General features: G+C 49.8%; 5 protein-coding genes across 6 annotated transcripts; all 5 read right to left on the reverse strand.

Annotated features, from left to right (window-relative positions):
- Window positions 1-140: 140 nt before the first annotated feature.
- On the reverse strand, window positions 141-2725 carry LOC119135594 (cytochrome P450 11B, mitochondrial). The gene is made up of 8 exons (XM_037273344.1): window positions 2537-2725; window positions 2243-2463; window positions 1448-1651; window positions 1198-1355; window positions 970-1136; window positions 834-912; window positions 549-758; window positions 141-346 (listed from the first exon to the last, which is right to left on the reverse strand). The coding sequence occupies exons 1-8, from the start codon at window positions 2656-2658 to the stop codon at window positions 236-238; spliced, it is 1272 nt and encodes a 423-aa protein (XP_037129239.1). The 5' UTR covers window positions 2659-2725; the 3' UTR covers window positions 141-235.
- Window positions 2726-4118: 1393 nt separating this feature from the next.
- Window positions 4119-8088, reverse strand: LOC119135657 (complexin-3-like). 2 transcript variants are annotated; one of them, XM_037273437.1, is made up of 5 exons: window positions 6559-8088; window positions 6216-6344; window positions 5883-6112; window positions 5271-5358; window positions 4119-4648 (listed from the first exon to the last, which is right to left on the reverse strand). In XM_037273437.1, the coding sequence occupies exons 3-5, from the start codon at window positions 6110-6112 to the stop codon at window positions 4439-4441; spliced, it is 528 nt and encodes a 175-aa protein (XP_037129332.1). In that variant the 5' UTR covers window positions 6216-6344; window positions 6559-8088; the 3' UTR covers window positions 4119-4438. The 2 variants fall into 2 exon arrangements, with proteins under 2 accessions (XP_037129332.1, XP_037129333.1); XM_037273438.1 differs by lacking the exon at window positions 6559-8088 and having other exon boundaries at window positions 6216-6543.
- Window positions 8089-8231: 143 nt separating this feature from the next.
- Window positions 8232-11548, reverse strand: clk2b (CDC-like kinase 2b). Its single transcript, XM_037273355.1, has 11 exons — window positions 11247-11548; window positions 10871-10961; window positions 10739-10805; window positions 10552-10665; window positions 10313-10479; window positions 9800-9894; window positions 9382-9511; window positions 9231-9313; window positions 9079-9158; window positions 8866-8956; window positions 8232-8782 (listed from the first exon to the last, which is right to left on the reverse strand). Exons 1-11 carry the CDS (start codon window positions 11310-11312, stop codon window positions 8600-8602), a joined length of 1167 nt encoding a protein of 388 aa, XP_037129250.1. The 5' UTR covers window positions 11313-11548; the 3' UTR covers window positions 8232-8599.
- A 1151-nt stretch (window positions 11549-12699) lies between these two features.
- Window positions 12700-16614, reverse strand: LOC119135791 (meiotic recombination protein REC8 homolog). The gene is made up of 12 exons (XM_037273668.1): window positions 16482-16614; window positions 16153-16228; window positions 15964-16078; window positions 15748-15826; window positions 15576-15643; window positions 15136-15214; window positions 14950-15061; window positions 14508-14655; window positions 13600-13798; window positions 13172-13320; window positions 13024-13069; window positions 12700-12788 (listed from the first exon to the last, which is right to left on the reverse strand). Exons 1-12 carry the CDS (start codon window positions 16612-16614, stop codon window positions 12700-12702), a joined length of 1293 nt encoding a protein of 430 aa, XP_037129563.1.
- A 2097-nt stretch (window positions 16615-18711) lies between these two features.
- Window positions 18712-25733, reverse strand: setdb1b (SET domain bifurcated histone lysine methyltransferase 1b). Its single transcript, XM_037273150.1, has 25 exons — window positions 25608-25733; window positions 24711-24914; window positions 24465-24631; window positions 24309-24352; window positions 24016-24124; window positions 23756-23932; window positions 23453-23654; window positions 23306-23379; window positions 22874-23064; window positions 22622-22751; window positions 22330-22498; window positions 22096-22212; window positions 21734-22022; window positions 21393-21654; window positions 21222-21312; window positions 21016-21132; window positions 20763-20932; window positions 20471-20695; window positions 20216-20386; window positions 19996-20120; window positions 19777-19796; window positions 19568-19689; window positions 19236-19495; window positions 19074-19162; window positions 18712-18966 (listed from the first exon to the last, which is right to left on the reverse strand). Exons 1-25 carry the CDS (start codon window positions 25622-25624, stop codon window positions 18849-18851), a joined length of 3660 nt encoding a protein of 1219 aa, XP_037129045.1. The 5' UTR covers window positions 25625-25733; the 3' UTR covers window positions 18712-18848.
- Between the last annotated feature and the right edge of the window lie 404 nt (window positions 25734-26137).

The raw sequence follows: 26137 nt of genomic DNA on the forward strand, positions 1-26137 counted from the left end.
GTGCACTTTATTTGGAGTTGAGTTAATCTTTGAATACAAAGTGGAGGGGAGCAACGCTTATTGTGTGTGTGTGTGTGTGTGTGTGTGTGTGTGTGTGTGTGTGTGTGTGTGTGTGTGTGTGTGTGTGCGTGTGTGTGTGTGTGTGTGTGCGTGCATGCATGCGTGTGTGAGCACGCGCACGTGCGTGCGTCCGTGCATGCATGCGTGTGTGTGTGAGCGCGCGCACGTGCGTGCATCAGAGCATCCTGAAGGTGATCCTGGGCGGCAACTCGGGCTGCAGGATGAGCGTCAACTTGGTGTCAATGTCTTGAGATGAGGACACACTGAGGTGGAAGTTGAGCAGGATCTAAAAACACAAAAGCAAAAGGCGGACTCAAGAAATTTGCTTGCTCTTGTGCAGCCGAGCTTTGACAGTGACCGGTTTCGTTTTCGGCCGCTTGTTTTGTCTTCGTCGGCACCATTCAACTAGTTGGAAGTCGAAGACAAGATTTTCCCGCATGATCTCAGATAGGCAAAAAAAGGCGCGGCAGCTGGCCGGTAGCACTCACGTGCATGAGCAAAAGGCGAATCTCATTCTCAGCGATCCTGCGGCCGACGCACTGCCTGGAGCCGAAGCCGAACGCCAGCGAGCGGAAGGCGCCGCCGCCATCGGTCCTCTCCTGGCGCATGCGGGCCCACCGAGCCGGGTCGAAGGTCAGAGGGTCGTCGAAGACCTCCGCGCTCCTCCCCATGGGGTAAAGGCACGCCTGGACCAAGGTCTGAGGATGCACGAGACTCCATTGGAGCCAATCTTTTTTGTGTGCTTTTGCGATAGCTTGACGCGAGTGACTCACCCCGGCAGGGATGTGGTAATTCTGAAGAACCAGATCTCGGACCGGGTAGCGCTGCACCGTGATGCCGACTGGATACAGCCTGTGGGGAATCAAAGTCTGACCTCAAGTCGGACAATTCGCACGATTGAAAAGGTACCTGAGAATCTCCTTGACGGTGCCTTTTAGTAGCGGCGCCCCCTCCAGGGCTTTGTGAGGGTCCCCGCCTGCCTGGCCCACCGCCTCGTTCACCTGCCGCCTGACGCTCTCCTGCACGGCGGGGTTCCGAGCCAGCTCGAACAGAGCAAACTGCAGCGGCACGGCCGTCTGAACACAAAGGCGCAATCAACATGTGCCGTGACGCGACACTGAGGACGCGTTGGCGCACCGTGTCCACCGCGCCCGCCATCAGTTCCGTCATGTTGGCTTTGATAGTCTCGCGGGGCAGTTGTCCTTTCTCCAGCAGCTGGCCCAGAACGCCGGGGATCTCGCCCGCTTCGGGTCCGGAAGACAAGCGCTGGAAGCCCCTCTTCATCCTGGCCTCGGCTGCACGTGCAAGTACAAAAGTAAAGCCATTGGTTTTGACGGCGACAGTGAAGGCCCTCACACAACCAAGAACAGGAAACATCCGACGCTACCGTGGGTGAAGATGTGGTCCCACGCCGTCGCGTGCTGGGTCCACAAGGAGGCGCCGATGCGCTCCAGCAGCGCGGAGGGCAGGTAGAGGAGCGGCACGGTGGTGGCCAGCATTCTTTCCACCGCCCAGATAAATTTCTGAGACTCTATGGAGGGCTTGGACGAGAAGAGGCCGATGCGCTCCCCGTACAGAACGTAGCAGCTGGCTGCACGCACGGACAGGGAGAGCCGCAAACAAATGAGCGACATCCTCGCAGACTTTCAGCAGTTTACAAAATGACAATTCGGACTGTAGTATTGAGCGAGTCTTTTGACCATGGCCTTCTGAACCTGCCATGTTTGCAACTTGTGCTCAGGCCTTTGCATTGTGGGATTTCTTCACGTGATATTTCCTTGACTCGAGTCCTTTAGCGCACATCATCTATCCGACATGCTGTCAGCACCTCAATGGATGGACGATCTATTCCTGAAGCAGCTTAACACCCGGTAGAGACCGTTTTCCACAAGCAGGTCGCGATGACTAAGTCAAGAAGGACGCCTTCTCCTTCGGATGCATACATACGAAGGAGTCAAGCCAGCTAGCACACTTGGAAAGGTGCGACATCGCCTAGCTTCTATTTTTAAGCAGGTGTGACCTGGCACGCGTCACTCCATGCACAAAGTATTTATGGTGCATTGCTTTTCCCACATTTTGCCTGCAGCCAAACAAAATGGAGACAAAGTGAAGCACTCTGTTTTGCATTTGTAGTCTGTTTTGCAGAAGCTGGAGGCGAGACGGCGGCGAGATGGAGTCTGACCTTCCAGCGCAAAGGCAAAGAGGTCTGGACTGGGGTTGAAGGTCAGGCTGCTTTTGTCGTGCTTTCCACCCTCCGGCCGGCTCTCGATCATCCGGCCCTCGATCATCCGGCAGAAGTCCCTCGCCACCTCGTCCATGTAGGGGACCAACCGCTTGACGGCGGCGCTCAGCATCACCTCCTTGTTGAGGAGCAGACGGTCGGCGCGCCACTCGCCACCGTTCCTGCCGACAAAGAGGACGGCCGATGAGCCCGCCGCCACGTGTTTTTATTTGGGCGCGCGTGCGTGATGCCGACTTGAGGAAGACTCCTTTCTCGTGGCCGCGGATCTCCCGGTGCATGGCCCACGGCTGCAGGACCATCCGTCGCGGGTTCGGGCCTTCGTAGCGGAACAGCTCGGCAATGTCGCACGGCAACATGATGTTCACACTGCTTTGAAGGCCCAGGTGCTCCCTTGAACACACACACACACACACACACACATACACGCACACAATCAACGCCTGACAGGAACAAGAAAGTTGGCAAGGCCATCAAGCTCAGGCCCAGGCGTACGAGATGATAACGCACAAGTGAGCGGTACCTGTAGATGGGTCCGAGCGCCCTGAAGGAGCTCTCCATGTGCTTGTGGAGCAGCCTGAAGCGACCTTCCCTCCAGAAGGTGATCAGGTTGAGCCATCTGTTGGCGCCCGTGTGCGGGATCTCCTCAAAGCTCCTCACGCCGCCGCCGTTACTCGTCCGGAAGGCTTCTTTCTCGCCCGCCGTCTGACCAAGTGTCCTGGAGGCCGTGGGACCGCTGAGCCGGAGCAAGACGCGCGTTCTAAGCGTGGGGGACATGCTCCTCAAAGGCGCCAGCAACATGTGCGGTCCGGTTTATTGCAGACTCCGAGAAGCCTTGGAAGCGCTGGTCCTGATAGCAGCCGATGATTTATGGATGCGAAGGGGGACGGTTCAAGAGAAGGACAACAAAACACGACAGCGCTGTTCGGAAAAGATCTTAGTGAGGACGTACAGCTGGACAAATAAGGCGTCAATAAAACATTTGTTTCATTTTAATTCGGTCCCTTGAATTAAAATGTTAAAAAATCCAAACTTTAAACACCAAAAGGAAGAATTAAGTGTAAACCCTCCCAAAAGGTTGTCAAGATGATCAAACTTTTGTGATTGATTTAGGATTATGTGAGGGAATTTGGGCCAGGTTATACATTTGGATTAAAAAAAAAAAATCTGATCTGACTGTACATATTGCACACATGATGAAAAAACATCACGATGCGTGCCACAATAGCTGCAGCACCTTCAAGGAGGTTTCAGCAATGTGGTCGCCATGACAACCAGCCTGCTGAGGCACAGGATGTCTTCAAGTAGCTCAATATTTACCAGTTGGGGGGCGGAAATCAAAATCAATGAAAATGCTTTGAATGGTTTCAACCTTTTAGGTGGATTTGTAGAAATATTTGAAAATAATATTTGTACATAAAAAGGGACTTTTTTTCAAATACTGAAAGGTTATATCATTTCAGCGTGTTTGGGAATAATGCTTGCGCTTCGAAAGCCAATCAGGCACACTGGGCATTCTTTTTTACAAGACCCCGGCATTCCTCACCAAAGGTAGAGTACAATTTAGAGCAGCCAAAAGCTGGTATAAATTGTGGCGCAGGTGGCATAAGATGATTTGGATTTTGAAAACGCAGGCAGACAGGATGGCCACACCAACTTTCCTGCATCTACATGCAAAGACGAAGTAGCACTCTCTCAGGCCTTGCGTCTGTCTAAGAAAAACACTGCACCCAAAGAAAACTCCACCCATGAACACCATTAGATAGCACTGTGCTAGACTTGCAGTGGGATATATCCTCAATCATAAAAAATAAATACCTGCTGAATCATGTCATTTTATTCTAGTATATTAAATACAATTGGATCGTTTACAAATCAAGCAAATTGATGACATAGTTTATTCTCAAATCAGTTTAAAACGAATAACGTACAAGATACAATAAACAAATGGGATTACCTGTTTTGACTGATTGTCTGGGATATCACAAAGTTCTAGTGCCTTTGAGGGAGATGCGTAGCGTCCATTTGACTCAAATAGCAAATACAATCCCTTGCCCTATAAAGACACCACCGTATTATTGAACAATAGAACAGTGCTTGCGATGAGAGTGCAACTGCACTCAAGAGTTTGTGCGTCCATCACATGACTTGACAAGACCTTCTCCTCTGTGGGGCGGCGGTGGCGGGTTTGCCCCCCATCAGCGGGCCCAAGCGGAGGCCTTGGAAGGCGCCGAGCAGGTTGAAGCTGTCATCCTTGGTCTTGCTGTCGGGACGCACCAGCTTGGATAGCTCGCGGGGGAGTGACACTTTGCCGCCAACGCGTTTCAGGTGGCCAGCGTCCTTGGAGTCCTTATCGACACAGAACACAAAAACATTGGGGTCTCGAACAAACAACATTGGATCTTTTTCGCATCTCGCTGTGGCTAATGGCTATCTTTCACAAATCAAACAAACAGACATCCAATACAAGCTCTTCATCCTTTTCAAAAATATATTCATGACCTATTCATGAGCTGCTGCTTTGGAGCTTCAAAATCGGAGATCTATATTGCCGGACGAGAAGAAAAAATACTGTCAATTTGATTCTCTTTTTGTGCCTACAGTTACAATGTTCTCCATGTAAAAAGAATATTTTTTAAGTCGTATCCAGTCATGAAATGTCATCAGATCTTGACGCAGGTTTACGCTCCATTTTTTCCATTTTCCACTTTAAGCCTTTAGAATGATGAGAAGCGAGATGATTTCTTAATCCGTAAAATTGCATTTAAAACTCTGTGCGCCACTTTGACGCTTGTGACGAGCATATATACCAAAATAAGAAATAGGCCAACACAAACAGTTGACAAGTAAAAATAAGTCCAAGATGAAGTCATGAATATGTTTGATTAAATATTCTAAATGTCAGCTTGTGTGAAAATTAAAGTTGCTGTTTTTTTTTTGCCTCTGTCTCCAGAGTGCGACAGAAACGCACCTCTGACAGTTGATATTTTCTCCGGAAGTGAGCTCTCATGGATGCTCTCTGGGCATTCTTGTGAGCGTTTGTGGCCTCACGCAGCTTTCTGCATGTCAACAAACAAAGAAACATCAATAAACATAAAGCTGGATGCAGCTAAGTTTCATTCGTCATAACATAAAAGTCACACAAACTCCATAACTCGGTGACAAGTTCTGAAGTCCCTGTCAAGTGAAAATAAAAATGTATTATATAGTTAATGCGTCAGATGAATTTGGAGCCCGCCGCCCCACCCTCAAAAAAAGGTCAAGTATATAAAGTGAGGCTCCAAAAATTTGACAAGAGCCCTGCCGTCAGTCAGTGTAAGCTGCGGGCAGAATATGACCTGCTGCCGTGTTTAAAATTCAGCTATATGTGGCACAAAACTAAGTCGGGTGCTGACTTATGGACAATGCCACAAGCTAGCACGCTGCCTTGTTAAGCACGTGGACCCGCGTCCGCGTCGTCCGGTGGCGTGCGGGTCCACATCAAAGAGGAGTCGAGGCCTTTTCTTTCTCTTTCCACAAAGTTGTTGCAGTCAGCAAAGTTTGACTTCCATGACGATAACTCAATTGCTGCATTTGCACTTGCCTCTCTTTGTCCAAGTCAGCCTGGTAGGCACGGGCCACCCACGGATATTTGGCATCGGCGGCTGGCCGAGGAGGGGCCTTTCCCGACCGGCCGCAGCCTCTTCCTCCTCGATCTCTGCGCTTCCTGCTTTTGGTGCACAATTTCCGGCTGCTCACAGCACTCATGCAGCCGCTGAGCCTCCTGATGGGCGCCCGCAGAGATTTCTTCACTCTTGCCACGGACTCCATCATCTACAAATACAACAAAGCGCTTTGTTGGAAGGGGAACCCAAGTGGAGCATTTTCTTGGCCATAACATGGGCTTTGTATGAGCACTGAAAGGTGCACTGCTTACTTATTTACAAGTGCTAACAGAGGGCTGTGCTGTGGCGCTTCTCTCCTTCAGTCATGCCGTGCGGATGTGATGAGTCACATTCGGGAATCAGCGCATGCTCTCGGACAGTATCATAAGTCAGCTGGAGACCTGGACAAGGACAAGGACACCAGTCACAGAGGCTAATGTGCAGGTTGTGAAATATGGAGCAAATAATTATTTCTTGAACCTTTACTTATCCAGGTAAGGCAGATGAGAAATGCAATTGGGGGAGGGGTGCTTAATGCGGACTTTGGGTACAAAGAGGCTAATAAAACTGATGAATTGAAGAATGTTGACTAATGACAAACAAGCTCGGTCTTACCGGTGGTTGAAGGTCAGCGGTCCACGTTGGCAGAAAGGCTTGGAGCGGGATTTCTTTTCAACGATTCTCTTGCTTCCTCCCTAGTGTTTTCTCTCTTGCAAGAGGCGAGCCTTCCTCTTCTTTTCGTTCAGCACGCCACTCTCCTGCGAGGATTAGCTCTTAATGAGGGAGATCTTGTTAGGCACGACAGGTCAAGTTGCCCCGTGACTCACGTGCCCGGTTGGAAGGCTTAAAAAGAGACACGGAGGGATGATGTCACGCCTGCCGATGCCGGCCGGCCGGCCGCTTTGTGAAGCATCGGCTCGGCCCCGTGGACCCCACCGCTCGACCTTGATGGCCACAAAGTGAGGTCATTGCATACGATTGATGCGTGCGAGTGTAAAGTCACAGCTTTCCATCTGAGTGCACTAAAAACAGCCACTTAAAGGATTCTCCTATGGATCAGGGTCCAACAGCATAAAAGTCTACATATAACATATGATGTGAGGAGGCCACTGCATGAGGATTGAAGAATAAGAAGGCGAACTGATGTTAGCTCCTTAAGGTGACTTAGCTTGCGCTGACACGCCACACGACATGGCACACGTGCTGAGTGAGGCGAGCATGACACAGCAAAGCGCACATTACAAGCACGTGCAAATCCTGCATATTCATAGTCACACATTTTTCGCAGATTATTTTGAAGTTATAAACAACAATAAAGGGTTGATAATTGTCTATCAATGCCTCAAGAGGGCAACAAAGCACTCTTATTCTATTAGACAGCGCTACGAACTGTATGAATGAAGCTCCTCCCCTCACAACACAGTTTCAGTTTTTGGATGGCATCACCTAAGCAATTCTTGGGCATTGGTAAATAATGGATAAAAGCGCAAATAAAATGAAAAGAAAGTGGCGTCACGGGGCGCTTCAGAAAACTCAAAAAGCATTCAATCCCTTCCATTAAGTAAATTTGCAATACTTGTGTTTTGAGTCAAGAGTTGAACCTGTATCTCAAGGCGTCACTGGACTCACTTGAAATCAGAAAATTGCCGGGACAAGATGACAAGCAGATAAGCGTAGCAGCCTCCCACGCACGCTCGCAAATCGAGCGAGGTTGGAGGCAAGAACACACACTGGCAGCCTTGACAGCTCTCTCTGCACTTCATCAAAATGCTCCACTTCTACAAGCTTGCAGACGTCAATTGGAAAAAAAGCAGAAGAGTTGAATCTTAAGGAGGAAAACAGGTTCAAAACAAAGTATTGATCGAGAGCCTTGCAAGCACTTGGGAGAAAATTATGCCAACTCTCGCAGTGTCAAGGATGTCCGTATTCTTTTGACTAGTCACTATTGCTACCAAACGTGAATGCTTTCCATTACGCTAGTTAGCATTAACCTAGCAAAGGTTGTTAAAATAACTGATGAGTTTTCTTATAGTTTGAGAATCTCATCCTCAAGTGTGTCCTACTCACATTAGTTCTGGATTCAAGTGGTCCCGGTTTTGAGTCGTTTCACTGTCCAAGACATTCCATGTTCTGAAGCTTCTCGTTCCAACACTTCTGGTTCTAACAGTTCTTGGGGTAGCGTGCTCCAAGCGTATGAGTGTATCCAGGCTCCAGGGTCATTATGGTCTCATTGTCAGCGGTGGTCCAGGTTTTGGGTTCAAAGGGTCCAGCAAGTCAAGACAGACAGGGAGGTTTTCTCCAACTCGAGGGAGATTCTACCTTTATTGAGAGACATTAAGTGTTCTACAGTGTATTAAATACACAAACAGTAACAGGGTGACTCCACCAAACAAGATCTGGTGGGGCGCCGCCCCTCCAATAACCTTCACGCAGAATTGCTGCTACAAGCGTTCAAAAGCGCTACAGTTCCTTTGTCCACGCCATGGCTCAGCTCTCTTAACCCTGACCTGGCTCTTGATCCCGCCGCACGCAGGAGAGTGAAAAAGCGTCCGCTACATACATAGCGCAACATGGCGGCAGTCCTGTGCCACTTCTGCTGTTGCTTAACCAATCAACAGACTGCTCTCAAGGTGCTGTTTACGCATTCAGGTTGAAATCACGGGCCCATGTTGCAGCTATTTCGAGACGTCCGAGCCCTTGCTGACTGTTGGGGTTGCAGAAAGAAAGGGTGGCTCAAAGCAGAGGAGAGAGATATGCGTTTGGAAGGCTCGTACTCCAGCATCCTCTCCAGAAGGTCAAAAAACTGATGGTGTTCCCTGCCCTGTGATAGCAGGTGTTTCTGCATGGAATAAAAAGCCAAGCAGGGAGTCAAGTTATGACTCGAACCTCGACTTGGGCTTGAAACGTTGGCGGGAAGCTCACCCGCAAAGGCTTGCACCTGGCTTTGACGTAGCGTCCAGACTTGGTGCACTCATTCCAGTTGAGGCGGCCAGAGTGGAAATAGATCTGCTTCCTGGAGAGAGGAGCTTTAGTTGAATGGACAATTCAGGAGTGGCCTTGCTACGAAACTTCAAGTATGGCACAAAGGGACTCTTATGACAACAGAGGCCGCCACGAGGACGCGTCGTTTGTTACCTGCTCCTTTGAACCATTCTCTGAGGAACCGGCCCATGGACATGCTCCATCATGGCAAGATGCTCCTTGTTGTCATGAGTCTGCAGAAGCAGACGTCACATCGAGTTCATCCGCGCTCTATTTGCGGCCGTGCAAAGACGCAATTGAAAGACCTGGTAGAGCGTGAATCCTTTGTAGTACTCAAACAGGATGCAGCCTATGCTCCACACGTCGCAAGGGTGACTCCAGCCCAGCTCTGGAATGAGCAGAGGACAAAGTTAGAAGACAGCGGCCAGCCGCCAGCAGAATAACACGCGGCCTTACCCAGGATGACCTCGGGGGCTCGGTAGTGGCGCGTGGAGATGACGCTTGAGTGGTGCTCGAGGTCAAAAGTGGCACTGCCAAAATCCACCAAGCGCACCGTGCTGTCGTTGACTCGCTTCTCGTTGCACTTCTGCAAGGAGAACACATGCAGCAAGTGCGGAAATTACAATCATGTGACTGTGACTCTGTGAGTATCATGATTCCGCTTCAAGAAGAAATACGGATATTTTATATATTCATGACCATTCGTGGCCACTGTTGAAAATGTTTGCTGTCACCCTCATGTGTTTGCAATCAAGGATAAACTTATTTCTATAAATACATGCGGAGTCTTGAGTTGCATTCAATCATGAAAAATGCACCCCCTTTGTTAAAAATAGACAACTTGCATTTCTGTGTGTGTCCTTTTGTGTCTAACCTTGTCAGCGTTGTATATGACAGAATAGTCAGAGTTGACAAAGAGGATGTTCTCTGGCTTCAGGTCGGTGTGAGTCAGCCTGTTGTCATGGAGAACTGCAGTGGAAAGGCAAGGGGGGGTTAGGTGGTGCTTCACTAGGAGGATGCCAACGCCCTCTTCTGGCTGATACCTTTTTTTGATTTAAAATACTTTTTGGAGAGAAACTCCTCTTGGTCGATTGTTTCATTATCAATCAGGCTAAAAATAGAAAAGCCTTTGTTCGTATGTATGCTCTGATGCTAAATAATTGACTGTCTTCAAGAGTTTTCCACAATTTCGCATTTCCAGGATGTTAGCGCAACTCTATTTAACTTGAGTTCAACTCACAAACACTCATCTCATATCATCCTCAGAGTTTCGCTTCTTTCTCTCTCTGCAGATTTTTTTTCCACAGCTACATAATCCTCTTACTGACGCGTTTATCTGCCAGCAAGTAAGGAATAAAAATAAAGCGGCCCCGCTGCTTGAACTCACAGCAGACGGCGCGGCAGATCTGCTGAGCCATGTGTCGGATGTGGTGGATAGGGTAAGGCAGGAAGTTGTTGCCTTTCTGGAAGTCAAAGGTACTCAGAGACAGGAGCTCAAAGGAGATGCACATGTGGCCAAAGAAGTTGAACCAGTCCAGCATCTGCACGCAGTGACTGGTTGGAGGGGGGACAGGATGTTCAAACGAAAATAAATAAATAGAGACAAAAGTAGAAAATGTGACTCACTATAATTTGTGCTGATCTTTGCGGCTAATTTTCTCCAGCACGTTTATCTCCAGTTTGGCCGCTTCTCTGTACTTGTCAATGTTCTTAATAATCTTCAGAGCAATCGGACGCCCGCTTGTGCATGTGCAAGAGAAACATTTGGTGAATTCCAGCTCAGCTTTCGTGATTTCCACGATGCTACTCATACCTGCTGTGGTCCAAACATTGCACCACCTTGCCAAATGTCCCTTCGCCCAGCGTGTCCAGGATCTCATCTACGAGGGGACTCAAATTACAGCACGGAACGCTTGTCGTGAGGCAACGTTGGACCGTTACCTACATCGTTCGTCCAGGACGTCTCCGTTTTTGTAGACCAGGTGGCCGTTCTCGGTGTCTCGGTTGGTGTCGGCCGCCGCTTTGCCACTTCCTCGCTGGAGGATCAGATTGAGGAGATAAGCGCATGGATGCACTTTAAAATGTGTGCAACAAACATCAGCCACCTTGTTTACAAAGGTTAATTAATGAGCTGTGACATCTGACCTCTTTGGAGGTGTCGGGGCTCTATTTCCATCCATCCACATTCTGCGATCGTTATTAATATGAGCGGCCTCGGCGCGTGTGCGCGAGCCCGTCATACTACGACCACGTCGGCGCCTACGCTGAATCAACTCGTGTGTGGACACAGTTTGAGGTCAAGCCAACGACGAGATACTCACCGACAAGCAGAGGCACAGACAGTCCAGGAAGCTTTTGCACACGGAGCGCAACTCCGTCTTGCCCATCGCGCAGCGGCAGAACCTCCGACAAAAGGATGGAGGAAGAAAAGCCAACCGCCGCGAGTCGAGGCCAAAATCCAAAATGACCCGCAGTGTCGTCAGAGCAAATCTGAAGTGAAAGGTTGGGGGCAAGAGCGTGGAAAAAAAAGAGCAACACCAGAAAGCAAAGAAGGCAAGGCCGAGGGCGAAAAGTGAGAGCCGCAGACAGGATGGAGCTGAGACTAAGAATAAACTTGAGCCCCCTCGCACTGGCCAAAGAATCAAGACGTGGTCGGAGGGGGCAGAGCTCCGGTTTCACTTGACTCGCGCGAGTGTCCTCCTCGCACCTCCTTAACCTCTCTGTGTTTTGCCACAGCTGTCCTACCAGGCATAGCGCACGTCTTACAATATACAGCACACGCTCACTCAACATTGCGTTGGACTTTATTGCGCAACCGCAAAATGCAACATTATCACTTATCAAAGACTGTTGGGCCTCTAGAACAACTGACAATTTTTCTGGGAGGTGGCCGGCCGCTGTTCATATCTAAAAACAGTACAACAGTTACATTTTGTAAAAATAGCAAACTTTCTTTGAATAAGTAAAAGTGTTTCGTTTCCAGAATTTTAGGAAACTGGAAAATTTGTACAAAAAACAGTACAACAGTTACATTTTGTAAAAATAGCAAACTTTCTTTGAATAGGTAAAAGTGTTTCATTTAAAAAATGTTAGGAAACTGGAACATTTTTAAATTTGTCAAATCAACGTCACAAACATTTGTAAAAACAGCTTAACAGACGGATCAAGGGATACTCGACTAAAAAGGCAGGTCGGCGTCGTAGTTGGGACCGGGGCGGATGACGATGTCCCCGCACGGCTCGGCTTGCTCGGCGATCAACCTGCCGGTGGCCAACGTCACTGCAACACAACAGCACAACTTGACATGAGCGCTCCCTTCAATCGAAAAATCCAACCAGAACCATTCCAGTCAAAGAGGCTGTTTGAAAATGATTGCAAATGAGCCAGCCCGAGTAACAGGCGTCAGATCGAACTCGTTTGGCTCAATTAAAGCTGAGAACTGCCTCACTGTCTTACCGATGAGCTTCTGGAACACTACGCTAACAGTTCTGCGGTCGGGTTCCGGTGGTAAAAGAGAGGTGAAAAGCAAAGTTTTCTCCTGCTGCTCCTCCAGCAACGGCCTGGAGAGACGCACACACACACGCATGCACTCCCGTGGGAACTCATTTGTCAGGAGCGCGGCTGAAAAACGGATGACGATGCTTACCAAAGAGACATGTCTTCGGGCATTTCGGTGATCCCCCCCAGTGAAGTGCTAGATCTGGTCCTGCTCATGCTTGGAAACGGGGAGTGGACCTTAGCTAGCATCAATGCAGGCAGGGATGTGTGTGAAAATTACCTTTCTTGCCCCAGTGGGTAAATGGGCGAGACATTCTGGGAGGCCTCTTGCTGGTCCGCCGCCTCCAGTGGAAATGAACCAGGACCTGACACGCACAACACAGGGACAAAATGTCCATATTGGGGTTCGTCCGTGACGACCGTCAAGTACAGCTGCAGACGTTTTGCACACAATCATGGGATAATTTTCATTCATGTGAATAGAGGCTTGTTTTCTCGCCATTTGAAACAACAGGTTATTATTGGGAGGCCATTCTGTTAAATGTGCTTTTCAGCGGCCGTGGCACAGCCAGCCCTCCGGGAGACGAGACCTGCGCGTACCTGAGCCCTCCTGCGCCTCCTCCTGTTCTGCTCCGTCTTTCTGCACCTGCCGTCACACACGAGACGCGACGGTCATTCGACTCATCCCACTGGCTGTCTTTGGAATGATAAAGCGGGCGGCCCTCCCTCCCTTCTTCCCCTTGCCAACCTCGCGAGCGCTGCTGTCAGAGCCAATCCCAAGGTCTTTCTTGGACCCGCTGGACTCCGTGGCTCTGTCTTGGGGCCAAGCCTCAGTTTCCACCATGGGCGTGATGGTGGTTGCCTGTCTCCATAGCAACATCAACTCTTCAGGCAAGACTGCAGGAAGGAGAGAGGAGGTGGTAGCTTGGTGGTTTATTTTTGTAAAGGTTACAGAGGTGAGCTTTCAAAGAGCAGCAGGTGTATTGGCTGAGGATAAACGCGAGCACAGAATGCTGTTGTGGAGAGGAGGAATTGTTAACTTTTGCGGCCTTGCCTCTACGTTAAAGGAATGTCAAGTCAAACATTCTGATTAGCATTGTTTCTGCAGACTACAAATGGGCCCGCGTTTATCCATCTGAGGGGGGCGGCCATTTTGCTTCCGTTTGTGGCACTGACCGCCGCAGGGCTCGCTGAGCAGCTTCCCGGCACGTTTCAGCCTCCACGACTCTGGCGGCAGAAACGGCCGCACCCTGGTCTCCGTGAGGGGGTTCTGGATCTGCGACTCCATCTCATCTCTGGAGAGCTGCGTGTGCGGGTCCAAGAAGATCAGCTGCCTCCCCCTCTTCCTCGTCGTCTCCTCTGGGCGGGGCACATCCTAGGAGGCCACAACATGAGAACATTGGAGACGCTCCAACGGATCATTTGAACCCACACCCATCATTCGACATATGTGAATAGAATTGGGGGCTTACTGCAACCCGAGTGCTAACACGATACCTCAAGGTCATTCTTCACTTTCGGTGAGTCAAGTGCCTCACCTCTGTCCAATAAGGTGCACATCTCACTCTTTGCTCGGCGCTAGGAAGGGCCATCAAACGAGAGCTGCAACAAGGAGCCCAAAGCTACGGCACCTGCTACGATGGTCGTTCCGCGGTAAAGACATCAAAGCGATCAATTAGGACGCCTGGGATGCGCTTTGAGCGATGTCATGATGTCATTACTTTCTTTCTATCACCTGACCTCTGATCTGTGTTGGTGTGTTTTCATGACAGCGCTAGTCTGGAATGCCGTCTGCTTTCATTTGAATGCTACACAACAGAAATCGCTCCAAAAATACTAACTGAGCTTGAAATATTTACAGCAAGTAATTTAAAGAAGCTACTGTAACACACAGATTTTCTTTTCACATACTACTGCTTCTACTTTGAGAATGAGTTCTTGAAGGAAGGAAACGTGTCTTTTAGACTTAGCTACTTGTGAGTGTCAGGTCCCTAAGTCCAATGTGTGTCCAGCATGCCATGAACAAAAGTAATATTCAGCTATGGCCCTTGCATTCAGAGCAGTGAGCCTCCTCCGGTTTGTACCTCTGAGTCCGGGATCTGCGCCATAGCTGTCGGAAGCAACCAGGATGGCGGTGAGACACCGACGGGGGTCTGTTGATCAGCGAGGGGGCGAGGCTCATCCTGGGTAGGCAAGGTGCGGTCCCGGCTGGACACACTCGCAGGATCCACGCTAAACAAGGACGGTCACAGTGAGGGCTCTGTTAGCGCCAGCCGTAAATGTGGCGTGCGCGTGGTGCATCTCTGTGCCGGCGGATCTCCGAGAGGGAGTGCTGCGCAGCTGCGGGAGTGGTCACAGCCTACTGACTCCCGGCTAATCAAAGTGGCTCCAGTCATTCGGTGGCACAAAGTGGGCCTTCATCACCGCATATGCCACTCCCTCATAGTTGTATGATTTTAAAAATGTTTAGTAATGCAGAAAAGAAGGTGCGTCAAAATGTGAAATGTGTGTGTGGTTTGGGTTTACTTGAGAGTGCTGGCTGTGGCCTCTCTCTCGAGCTCCGACTCCCTCTCTCGCGCGACCTCCACTTCTTTGCCTGGTGACATCTTTGCTTCCTCCTCCGGTGCCCTCAACAGATCTGAATGAAGACGTGTCATCGAGAAGTGAATGGGTTCAGCAGGTTCCGCTTGGGTGGCGCGGCGAGAGGCTCACCGTCGAGGAAGTTGTCATTCTGGCCCATCAGAAAGTCAAGTGTATCCGTAGTAGTGGGTTCCAGCTCTTCGTCGAAGAACTGCCGATGGACAGCAAGCACACAAAAACGATCACACAACAGTGCTTGGATTCAGTGATTCAGTCATTCTGCTGCACAGAAACATTGCTGGAGCATCTGTAAATGGAGACAGCGTCCATTCTGCAGGACGGTTGAAGAAACAAATTAAAAAAAAGAGAACAAACATGCTGCTACCTTGACTTCACTTGCAAGCTTTTTTTGCGTGTTTTTTTCTGCTTTGTACTGCCAGCAAAAAATTGACTCACAAGTCAGCTTCAGTCAATCCACCACTAGGGGCCAGCAGCAAACTTCAATATCCGCCCACCATTACACAAGTTGAGAAAGACAAAGTACAGCTCATTCACTTTTGCACTTTGTGTACCTCGGGCAGAGGGGCGCCGGCGGGTGGCGGCTCTGCGATGGTGATGTCTTGTGGGGACACGGTGTGTCCTGGAAGGGGGTCAAAGCAAAGAAGGCTTTAGTCCATTTTTGAAAGGCTCCAGCTTCCTTTGCATGCTAAGCGCTCAAGAAAATGAAGGCCAAATTGTGCTTACTGCTCTCAGATGAAGCGAAGCCGGTCGGGGTCGCTTCATGCTCTGTGGAGGAGGCTCGTCGCTCAGGAGATTGCTCCTCCTGACACGCAAACACAACATGCTTGCAACAACTGTGTACACAAGATGAGCTTTGTGTTCTTGAACTTGAAACCTCCCCCATATCTTTGTCGTAGCGGACGTGAAGTTTATGACTTATTTCGTCTTTGTTGTCAGTACCTGCATCAGAGCGCTGGCACTCGGCAGGAACTCGGCCATCTCTCCAAAGAACGGGTCCAAAGGCCCGTCAATCTCGTTCAGGTGAGACAGAGCATCCGTGGAGAGCATCATTTGTCTACGAGGAAACGGGAAGCGGCGCTCACTTGCGCAATGTGGCGTGAGAACGAGAAGTGCGACGTTTGGCCTCACCTGCCCGGTCCCCCCAGGTCCAGCGTCTTGGACCTGCTATGCTTCAACAGCTGGTCAACAATGGACTGGAGGTCCTCTGAGGAGGACAGCATGTTCGCGTACTTACTTATATGTTTCATTTCACAAAAAAACAGCAATGACTCCAGTTTCTGATTACTATAAAACTTGCTTTTCTTGGTAAAAAAAGTAGTATGTCTGTTTTGGATAGAATCATTGAAAACAATATTCTGTTTGACAAAATGCCTGCCAGGCTTTGTCTTTTCTCCAAATGGCTGCCACCGAAGGAGTTAACAGCAGCGTGGTGTGCGTGTGATGTGAGCGCTCCTCACTCAGCAAAATGGCACACTGGTGGTGGTAGACCACCACGACACCATATTTCAGCTGGGCGGACAAGTAGAGGGAGAAGCGAGGCCGTGGCAGGTCGGGCTGAGGAGGCAGGACTTGCACCAGGATGTAGCTCATGATGTCGTTGCTACCAAGTCATCAAGTGTATATTAGTGGGAAGGAACAGTCAGGATGATAAGTCTTGAATATGACAGGCAGGTTCAAGTAAGATGAGAACAAAGAGAAGAAAATGACACTACCAGGTGCTAGCAACGTTGACTTTCAGGAACTCTCTGCGAGAAATGGCAGTGCCCCTCGTCGCAGCGAGCCTATGTACAGAAAATAAATGAATAAATAAATTCACTAAGTGCATAAGGTGGGGTGACCAGATGTCCTCGTTTTCCCGTTCATGTCCTACTTTTGAGCCCCAATAAAACGTCCGGGGGGAATTTCAAAAATCGTCCGGGATTTTGTTGGACTGCCTCAAACATAATACATGCACAGTACATTGTCAATAGAATTGCCACTCTGTTCCATTTCACTCAATTCCAGGCTTTTCTGTATCGTTCGCAAATAAGTCACGGCCCTTCTCCTCAAATCTAGTCACTTTGCTACGAAGTAGGGTGGGCTGGCCAGTCTACACCGAGTGTTTACAAGCAATGCCGAAACGAAAATGCACGTTCACAGAGGAGTTGAATAAAAAAAATTCCGTGCTTTCGCCAGGGTCGTGATCCTTATGAAGCTGAGTGCTTGAAATGTAAGGCAGGCAGGCACTGATGTGTCTGTGGCAAATGAAGGTGCCAACGCAACATGCAAGAGGAGGACTGAAGAGGAGCCCTTTTCTTTTTTCTTCAAATGCACCGATGGCCATATTTTTTTTTACTTAGTGTACCACTATAAAACTCAAAAATGTCAGTGGACATGTTTTTGTAAGTGTAAATATGTTTTTGTTATTGTATATATGTTGTTTTGTGTTATTCGGGCCAATAACTGCAATTGCTATACAGACACCATGTTTGTGTCATAACGACACAAATGACCCCCCCCACACACACAAATTACCACGCTCCCTCCCAACAAAAGGGGCACCCTACATAAGGTGCACATACCATCTGAATCCAATACAAGAGTTCTTGGGGTCACAAGACTTCACCTTAACCTCAGCACACCAAATGTTCCGTTTTCGCCCAGAAGAAAAGTTATAAAAACAAAACAACCCAAAAAAATCCTTCACATTTTTGGGGGAAGAAAGGCAAACATACATATATGCGCTATTTGACAAATATAGCCACGTACGCTACATACGGGATCACCAATTTTGTTATTACACGTATATAACCGTATTTTAATCGTTCCATCGTGCCTCACAGATTAGCATGCGTATTAAAGGAAATCAATGTAATGCCCTCAAAATAGTTGAAGTTGCATTTTAGAAAAATTTATTTCCTTCTTACGCGCTTTGACTAAACTAGACACGAGCGCTGGATATGCAGATTATTTCATTTTCGAATTGCACGTATAGTGCCGTGTTTTAATCTTTCCATCGTGCTTCACTTCTTGCATCCACGATAAATGAAATGGATCGTGACCGCCCCCCCTACCCCCAGCGAAGAAAAAAAGATTAAGTGGCATATTAAAAATCAATTTCCATCCAAAATTTGCATTACTTGAATGAAGTAGACACGTGCGCGCAACACGCAAATCACTGGACCTTCTAATTACAGGTAGATAACTATATTTAAATCTTGTGCCAGGTGAAATACATGCCTGAAAAATAGTTTTCCCGACTAATACACTTGTAATCGTAATTATAAAAAACAGTAATTATCGTGGTTTAGTTAGCAAGCTAGTAGATCATTTTATTATAGGACGAAAATTGCATGTTTTACTTACCATATCGTCGCAAAACTTCCAGTTCCTCGTCTTAAAATAACAGGGTTATAAAACATCTCGGCCAATTAACTGGAGTAGAAAGTGAGGATTAAGAAGATGGTCGTAGATAGTTCTCCAAAGTTTTGCAAGTGGAAAAAAAACACAGTCGAATGTTTCAGTGTGGGACGCCCTGATTGGTCCATCCTACCTGTTGTCAAGGGAGGAAGAGTTGCTTATAGATGGGGGGGTTAGGGTTCGCACATTACACGGAACATTCGAGATTAAAACAGATACGGACGCATACACGCTCCTAACAAGGCTGGATGAAATATTCCTTAAAATAAAATCTGAAGCTGTGGTTCCTTAAAAAACAACAACTTTTTATTCAGATACAAATCAACCTTTGGATGAAATGAAATGAATGCATATAAAAAAGGGAATTGATGAAATTGCAACACATTGCATCTTTTTTTTTTGTTGGAAAGGCGCGAGCGAGGCGATCACAAGAGTCTTCCTCGACACTCGGTGGAGCCGCAGCAGCACAGCAGTACTTTGCCCTCCACGCTGCCCACCTCGTAGTTGTAATCCCACGTCAGCTCCGTGCCTGCCCGGATACGCCTGCGCCACGACACGGGGGCATGATTGAAAACCAAAACCCAAACCAAACACCACCACCGAACAAATACTCGACTAATGCTGTATTGTTTGCAGGCTTTGAAACTCACTTGCTGGCAAAGAAAGCCACCCAGGGGAACCTCAAGTCGTGCGTGTCCACAAAGACGTTCTGGACGAACAGGTTGGGACTGCAGCTGTGCTGTGGCGCAAAGAGAGGACAGAGATGTGACGGCGATCGTAACGGGGCAAAACAATTTGCCCAGCTCACTCACGTTGAGATAGCGGCCGAGGTTTCCCTCCAGCTTGGCGTCGATGATGTAACACGACTCTTCGCCGTCGAAGAACAGTCGCGTGTTTCTGGGGCCGCTGTCACCGCCACCGCCGCCCGTCAGGCCCTGCTGGCCCGACTTGGCTCCTGGCCCGCCCTGAGAGGCTCCGCCTCCGGGCGCGCCCGTCTTCACCATCATGCCGTGTCCGGTCTTGAGCGCGATGCCACGAGTGGATTTCACAGCCACCTGCTTCTTGACCACGCCTGAGCCAAAACGGAGAGAAGCTCGAGTTAGGAGCACGTCTGGATGGATGCGCCTCCTTTCTCCCTTCTCACCCGGGGCTACTTTGTCTTTGTTGTCCTTGTTGTCGTCGGATCCTGAGCTGATGGTCTGGACGTCGTCGCTGTCTGAGAGTGTGGTCACGTCCTGCTTTTTGGCCGAGTCGGCCTTCACTTGACTGCAAGTGGGGGGAAAAAAAAAAAAAAAAACGCAGGTGAGGATGGCGTATTGGTGTTTGATTCCAAGTGGTGAGAGGATGACCCACCTCTTAACGTCAACGGGCTCCTGTCAAGGAAAGAGAAAAAGATTAAGATTCCAAAGGGCAAGATGGACGCCGTGTTCAAGAACATTTGATTCAAGAAAAACAACCGCAAGACGCCATGGCCACTTCTGCCTGTCTCCCAATTTCATGAAGAAGGTATCCAACAGATCCAAACCATCATCACCATCGTCGTCGTCATTCGAATGATTTGCTTTGACTCACCTTTTTCAGTCCCTGACTGGTGAGCCAGGAAGCCACTTTGCTTTTTCCTGTCTCCTCAGGTACAGGCAGCGACTTGTCGTCACCTGTGGCCATCGCCGCGTTTCCATCTTTGCCATCTTGACTCCCTAAGGTGGGAGGGAACCGTTCGCCCAACGAATGAGCAATGAGTGAGCGATAGCCGGCTAGTTTGGCTGAATGAGTTCTGAATCGGCAAGCTCACCTTCCTTGTGGCCTTTGGCTTGTCCGCGCGTAGTGTAGCTCCTCCACACAGAACTGCTGCTGAAGTAGGTGTCCTTGACAAACGTGTCGTCCGAACTGTCGCTTTCGTCACTCTTGGATTCTTTATCTTCTTCCTCGTTGCTTTCTTCGGATGACCCGGAGCTGTCCACAGCTGGGGGGTGACAAAGAACGAACAGGTGGGCGGAAGAAGGAAGGAGCGTCGCGAGTTGGCGATGCGTCCCGGCCGCCAACGCACCCTTCTTGGCCTGCCGTCCGAAGGTGTTGGCGGACACCAAGGCAGACGGTTGGATTTTCAACCGGGACACGTCCACGCCACTGCCCTCACTGTCGGAGCAGTGGGCCTCGCTCTCGTAGCCCTCTTTGAAGTTTTCCACGCTCTCTATGTGGTCCAGGTTGGCAAAATACTCATCGCCCATCTCCAAGCCTTCTTTGTCGGCAAAGTCATCCGTCAGGATTTTACCTGAAGAGGGCGAGCGGCGGCATTGGCATGGAGGCGTACATTTTTGCAGTTTGGAGGCGCGACATACCGGCGTAGATGCAGACGAAGGAGCCCTTGGCCACGTCGTCCAAGCAGCGGATACCCCAGCCTTTGTTTTGGGTCTTGAAAAGCTGAAGGCGCACCTGCAGGCCGTGCTGCACCAGCCGGTTGGTGCACATTTGAGAGCAGCACTTGCAGCGCTTGTTGCACTCGTAGATACTGAGCAGCGGCAGGAAAACGACAGCCGGTAAGAAATAGGGCCAGCCACGACCTCTGTGCCCGCTCAAGTGTGCGTTTCTGACCCTGTGGGGAGGCACTCCTCCAGACGCTTGTACAGAAATCCAGCATTTGGGTTGATCTGTGCACCCGGCGTGCAACCGGTCGCCTGCAGCGTCAGCTGGTGGCAGGAACATTTGGACCTGGAAACAAACAAAACTCAATGGTTGAAAGGACCGATTTATTTTTGTTCTTTTTCCAATGGAGGGATGGTGAGCACAACTTGACTCACTTGTCCTGACAGCCATCGGTGCAGTCGCAGCCAACCAGGAAGTCCAGACTCGTGTTGATGAACACGCCGTCTTCAGGAATGCGCTCTTTGCCTCGAAAAGAGGGAGAACATCATCTCTCCGTTTTCATGACAGAATCAACGGGCTGTTGAGCACATCCATTGGGTCCTTACTGTAGGCAACTTTCGGGGGCGGCGTGGAATCGATCTCGTTGACGCAGGAGAGCGGGATGTCCTCGTTTCCGCTCGTGATGTCCGGGATGTAATAGAAGGGCCTGAGCGGCTGGAAGTTGCGGTCCACCAGCACGTAGGGGTCCAGACAGAACATCTCCAAGAAGATGAAGTCGCAGGTGGTCTGGAAGAGGTAGCGCTGGATCTCGGCCATGTTGCGGAGGCAGAGGCCGCATGGGGCCTTGTAGATCACATGGAAGGTCATCTGCGGCAGGGAGAAGCCCGACATGTTTGGTACCAGTTTGAGCAAGGCGGCTTTGCTCGTCACGTCCGCTCCCGCTCACCTTGCGATTGACTCTGCGCCGGCCCGTCATGCGCCTGAAGTCGTAGAGCAGCGGTATGAGGAGAGGGTTCTTGCCTCGGTGCATGTCTCGCCTGGCTGGCCGGACGCGGTTCAAGCAGGCCGGCTGACATAAGTGCTCCATGTAGAAGATGCGCTCGGCAGGGGCCCGGTAGGACGGCTGGTGTGGGATGGTGGCCGCCGGGTGGGCCATTACCGGTGGAGTGGCGGGGGCGCTCACCGGCTTGGGGAGCAACTGAACCTGGGTGGCGCTGGCCACGGGACTGATGATTCTGTCGGCCAGAAAAAAAGAAGCTTCCTTCTCAGCTAACTACTCCAAAGCTGCTGGGGGGCAGGGCTACTCACTTTGGCGCGTTGCTGGGGCTGCTGGCGAGCGACTGCATGACTTTGGAGGCATGGGTGCCGCCTACGCCTGGAACAAACGGAGATGTGCTCTTCTTGGCCATCTGATATTTGTTACCACTGCGAAGCACAGAGAGAAAACGAAAACATTGTTACAATGATTCCGGAATAAAGTGTCAGTGGGACAGCTTGGCTTCTTCTCCTGTGCAGCATCGTTCCTAATGGACATCAACGTACTCGATGCGTGGCGACTGGGTGAGGTGGCCACCGGATGGAGTGGCCGACGACTGTTGGATTGGAGTTGGCGGCGTGCCCTGGGGTGGGGCCGGCGCCGGCTTGATGGGCGTGGCTCCAACGTGACCATCGCTGGTGTACTGGACGACGGGGCCTTTACTTCGCAATGCACCTTGGAATCAACACAAACCGTTCATTTTGCCAACAACCTAGGGTTTGACCTTTTTGGTCCCAATAACACAATTGCAGTATACACACAAAACCCGATGCGGTGTAAGGAGCGGGCGGGTCTTACCCATATTGGGTCGTGTCCTCAGCTGGCCGGCCAGCTTCTTCTCCTGCGTGTTGGCGGTGGTCATCTTCAAGTTGAACATGGGCTCCAACCTGGTGGAGCCTCGGTAGATCCACTCACTCCTCTTATCATCCTGACGCACAGGAAATGGCACTTTGAACAGTGGCAACTGTGCACACTAAGGTGCGTGCAGACTATCGCTAACCCCGGTGTTTTTCCACAGAGTGGCTCGATTCGAGCAAGGTTTCTTTGTACCAGAAAAAGGATCTTGACCAAGCTGCCGTCCACTTCCTCGACTTTACTCTTCCACCAGGTTCCCTCCCACTCGGTTTTGATGATCTGGCCGACTTTGAGCAGCACCATGGGCCTGCTGGGATACGCTGTGATGTACTCCTCAATGAAGTCTCGGCACGATCCGTCCTCAATGTCCTCCCACGTGCGCTTCACTGTCAAATAGATCAAACCCGATTGGCTATCGGCGCAGACAGTCGATGACGACGAAGGACACGAAACGGTACGAACACAGCAAGTCCGCGAGAGCTTGTGGGAAGGAACCCTAACCCCGTACGTGACCAACCAGAAGCCTTCTTAACAGCACCTTTGGCAACCCGGACCCGAGTCAAAAGGGAACCATCGTCAAGCTGTGGCGCCAACTACGAGCGTATCAAGAGAAAAGAGGATCCTTACATGGTCTGCAGACGGGGAAGAGGTCCGGCAGGTTAACATAGGAAGCGTAGCCATCGTCGAAGAAGATCAAGAACCTGCCAGAAAATGTGACGGTACGTCAGCCGAGTGCTTCCCTTCCCCCTTGGTTTGAGGCAGTCCGGCACACACCTCATCTGGTTCTTAGTGGTGGGCATCTCTGCCACGATGCCGGCGTACAGCCACATTTGGTGGCTGTCCTTGTACTTGGCCACCACGCGGGCGCCCACAAACAAACTCTCCAGGGTGGGATTGTAGTCGAAGGCCACGTGGTTTCCGGAAAGCAGACTCTTGCCTTTCTCGAACTTCACTTTGTATTTGAACGTATGGGTGCCTGGACATACGCACGGCAAGGCAAGGCGGTGAGCAAGGTGCGCACTCGAAACCTTGTCAGCGGAAACTTTCACACACACACACACACGCTGAGTGACTGACCGATGGGGTTGATGGCAACCAGGGTGCCCCTGTGCCAGGTCTTCATGCGTTTCTTGCCCAGAATGTTCATGCCCACTTGCAGCTCATCTTCCTTCTTCTTGGGGCTGGGGCTGACATGGCCCACGGGCTGAGCCATTATCTGAGACACAATCACGGCTGGCGGAGTGGAGTAAGTCCCTGCGGGAGGTTCGGACGGGGCTTAGTGGTGGAAAACCTGCTCAATTAAATAAAAGAGCGAGCGAGCGAGCGAGAGCGGGCACCTGGCTGTGCTGCCGATCTTTGCAAGGGTGCCCCTTGCGAGGGCCTGGCGACAATTTGCACCAACTTGTTGACCTGTTCGGCAGTTTTCCTGAGTGTGCTGGAGGTATCCTGAATCCAACAGCAACATTGTTACGCCACATTGAGCCCATGAGCACCTCACGCACGCACACACATTTCAAGAGCCTGTCCCTGCCGACTTTGCATCGTCAACCGGTTGCCGGCCCAGCCCAAGTTAAACAACATTCTGGCTCACAGCTCGGTCCAAAATTGTCAAGGTTTCCAAGGCGCTCACCATTGGCTCTTGGACAGTGATGACAGGATTCTGTGGTGGGACCACTGGTGTGCAAAGAAGAAAAACAATGCATGAATGAAACCGGTCCGAGATGAAGGCTGATGAGGACAAACAAGGTGAGGAGCGATACTGGGTAAAACGAAATTTGACACTCACAGCAGCCGACGGCAATGACATCATCGTCGTCATCATCGTCTTCTATCTCGATGACCTCACCGCTCAGCGGGCCGCCGCCACCGTCTTCGTCTTCCGAGCTGCTCTTATACACCAGGCCGTTCTTCTGGTACGTTTTCCTCACCAGCTTCTCGCATTCCACCAGCGACCTGAGGACAGCGAAAATTCATCATCATTCAACACGCACGCCTCAAGCACGCGCAATGAGCCGCCGTCGCGCGGGGTCACTTCTTGGCCTCGTTGATGAGCTTCTCCGTGGTTGCCTCCTCTTGCTCCTTTTGCTCCACCCACTGCGTCAGCTCGCTGAGCTGAGCCCGTTTCTTCTGCACCAGCTCGCTCTTCTCCACCATGTCGTCAATCCACTTCTTCAGCTCATCCAGAGAGACGCCTAGCTCTTCCTCCAAACTCGGGTCCCAGCCCTCCACCTGCATTCTGAAAGAGGACATCTGGACCATTAGAAAGGATTTTTCTCAAATAGTGATGCTATGCTATTCATCACCAATTACATTAAACAAGACCTAATTTCAAAAATTAGGGCCCAAACAGTCTGGATTTCAACTGTTACAAAAAAAGAAACATTTTGAGAAAATCTCATTTACAGTAATGTCACAAGTTTCCGGTACTTGAAGATATTCTTTATTCACTTGCATAGTTTGAACGTTGATAGATAACGTGATGGTGGTTGCTTTTTGTTTTAATATCAGGGCAACAAGCATTTTTTTTGGCAGTTTTTTAACATCTATGCAATAATTTATGTACGGAAGCGTAGTGGTGCCATACCTGCAATTGGAGAAATATGATCACTTGAAATATGACATGATGTGGGTCCTGATGAGGCGTTTTTTTCCTCTACACAATAAACAAGGTCGCTGTGGTGCGCCATGTGCTTAGACTCCTTGAATGTCGACGGACGCTCATTGCAAGGCAAACGAATTTGGAAACAAGAGCCCAGAGTGTTTCCATTCAAAAGCCAAGGGGCTAGCACGTTAGCCTAGCCTTAGCGCGAAGAACGACTGCCGTGTTGAGGGCACCGTGACAAACGTGTTCACGCTCGCTCAAGCTGTCCCAAAGGTGTCAAAAAAATAGCCTAGTTGTGCTAAAGCAGAACTGGAAGGCAACACTTACCCGTCGCCGGAGTCCATCGTTGCCTACCCGCACGTCAAGACAGGCTGCTTGCTGGCTAAAGCTAGCACCCAAATAAAATAGCGCACGTTTTGGCTCCGGCATCATCCGAGTGGGCGGTGTTGCCTGCGCCGCCCCTCAGACTCTCCGGCAAACACACAAACGTCCACCGTACAGGGGTGTCAAACTTGTTTTTGTCGCGGGCCGCATCATAGTCATAGTTTGCTTCAAAGGGCCATTAAAATTGTCAACCCAAATAAATGTATGAACGTCTCATATTGCGTATACAGGCTACACAACAAACTGATGAATAACTAGTTTTCAAGACATTCAAAGATTTAAAAATGAAATATTGAAGTCAAATCAAATATTTAAAAATTAAAATTAAAACAAATTAATGGTAATAAAAATTGCTAACAATATCTCTATTTTTTAAAAGTGAAAACAATTTGAAATGTTGGAATTGACATATGAATTCGATGCACAATTTGTCTTTGCAGGCCACCTAAAATGATGTGGTGGGCCGTATCTGG

Source organism: Syngnathus acus, chromosome 16, assembly GCF_901709675.1.
Source record: "Syngnathus acus chromosome 16, fSynAcu1.2, whole genome shotgun sequence".
Lineage (NCBI taxonomy): Eukaryota > Metazoa > Chordata > Actinopteri > Syngnathiformes > Syngnathidae > Syngnathus > Syngnathus acus.

Excerpts from the sequence above, each read along its gene's own strand:
- LOC119135657 (XM_037273437.1), bottom strand. The coding sequence starts at position 6,112 with ATGATGGAGTCCGTGGCAAGAGTGAAGAAATCTCTGCGGGCGCCCATC. Across the intron at positions 5,359-5,882 it reads GCTGACTTGGACAAAGAGAG|AAAGCTGCGTGAGGCCACAA; the intron begins GCAAGTGCAAAT and ends GTTGACATGCAG. Across the intron at positions 4,649-5,270 it reads GAAAATATCAACTGTCAGAG|GACTCCAAGGACGCTGGCCA; the intron begins GTGCGTTTCTGT and ends TGTGTCGATAAG.
- clk2b (XM_037273355.1), bottom strand. The coding sequence starts at position 11,312 with ATGGGCAAGACGGAGTTGCGCTCCGTGTGCAAAAGCTTCCTGGACTGT. Across the intron at positions 10,480-10,551 it reads AAAGATCAGCACAAATTATA|TCACTGCGTGCAGATGCTGG; the intron begins GTGAGTCACATT and ends CCCTCCAACCAG. Across the intron at positions 9,159-9,230 it reads AAGGATTCACGCTCTACCAG|ACTCATGACAACAAGGAGCA; the intron begins GTCTTTCAATTG and ends CTGCTTCTGCAG.
- setdb1b (XM_037273150.1), bottom strand. Across the intron at positions 21,313-21,392 it reads GCCCCCGAAAGTTGCCTACA|GCAAAGAGCGCATTCCTGAA; the intron begins GTAAGGACCCAA and ends CCTCTTTTCGAG. Across the intron at positions 19,797-19,995 it reads CCAGTCAGGGACTGAAAAAG|GAGCCCGTTGACGTTAAGAG; the intron begins GTGAGTCAAAGC and ends TTTCCTTGACAG.
- LOC119135791 (XM_037273668.1), bottom strand. The coding sequence starts at position 16,614 with ATGAGCTACATCCTGGTGCAAGTCCTGCCTCCTCAGCCCGACCTGCCA. Across the intron at positions 15,062-15,135 it reads GAATGACAACTTCCTCGACG|ATCTGTTGAGGGCACCGGAG; the intron begins GTGAGCCTCTCG and ends GTCTTCATTCAG. Across the intron at positions 13,799-14,507 it reads CGCAGATCCCGGACTCAGAG|GATGTGCCCCGCCCAGAGGA; the intron begins GTACAAACCGGA and ends GTGGCCTCCTAG.
- LOC119135594 (XM_037273344.1), bottom strand. The coding sequence starts at position 2,658 with ATGTTGCCGTGCGACATTGCCGAGCTGTTCCGCTACGAAGGCCCGAAC. Across the intron at positions 1,652-2,242 it reads CTTTGCCTTTGCGCTGGAAG|CCAGCTGCTACGTTCTGTAC; the intron begins GTCAGACTCCAT and ends CCGTGCGTGCAG. Across the intron at positions 913-969 it reads ACCGTCAAGGAGATTCTCAG|GCTGTATCCAGTCGGCATCA; the intron begins GTACCTTTTCAA and ends GATTCCCCACAG.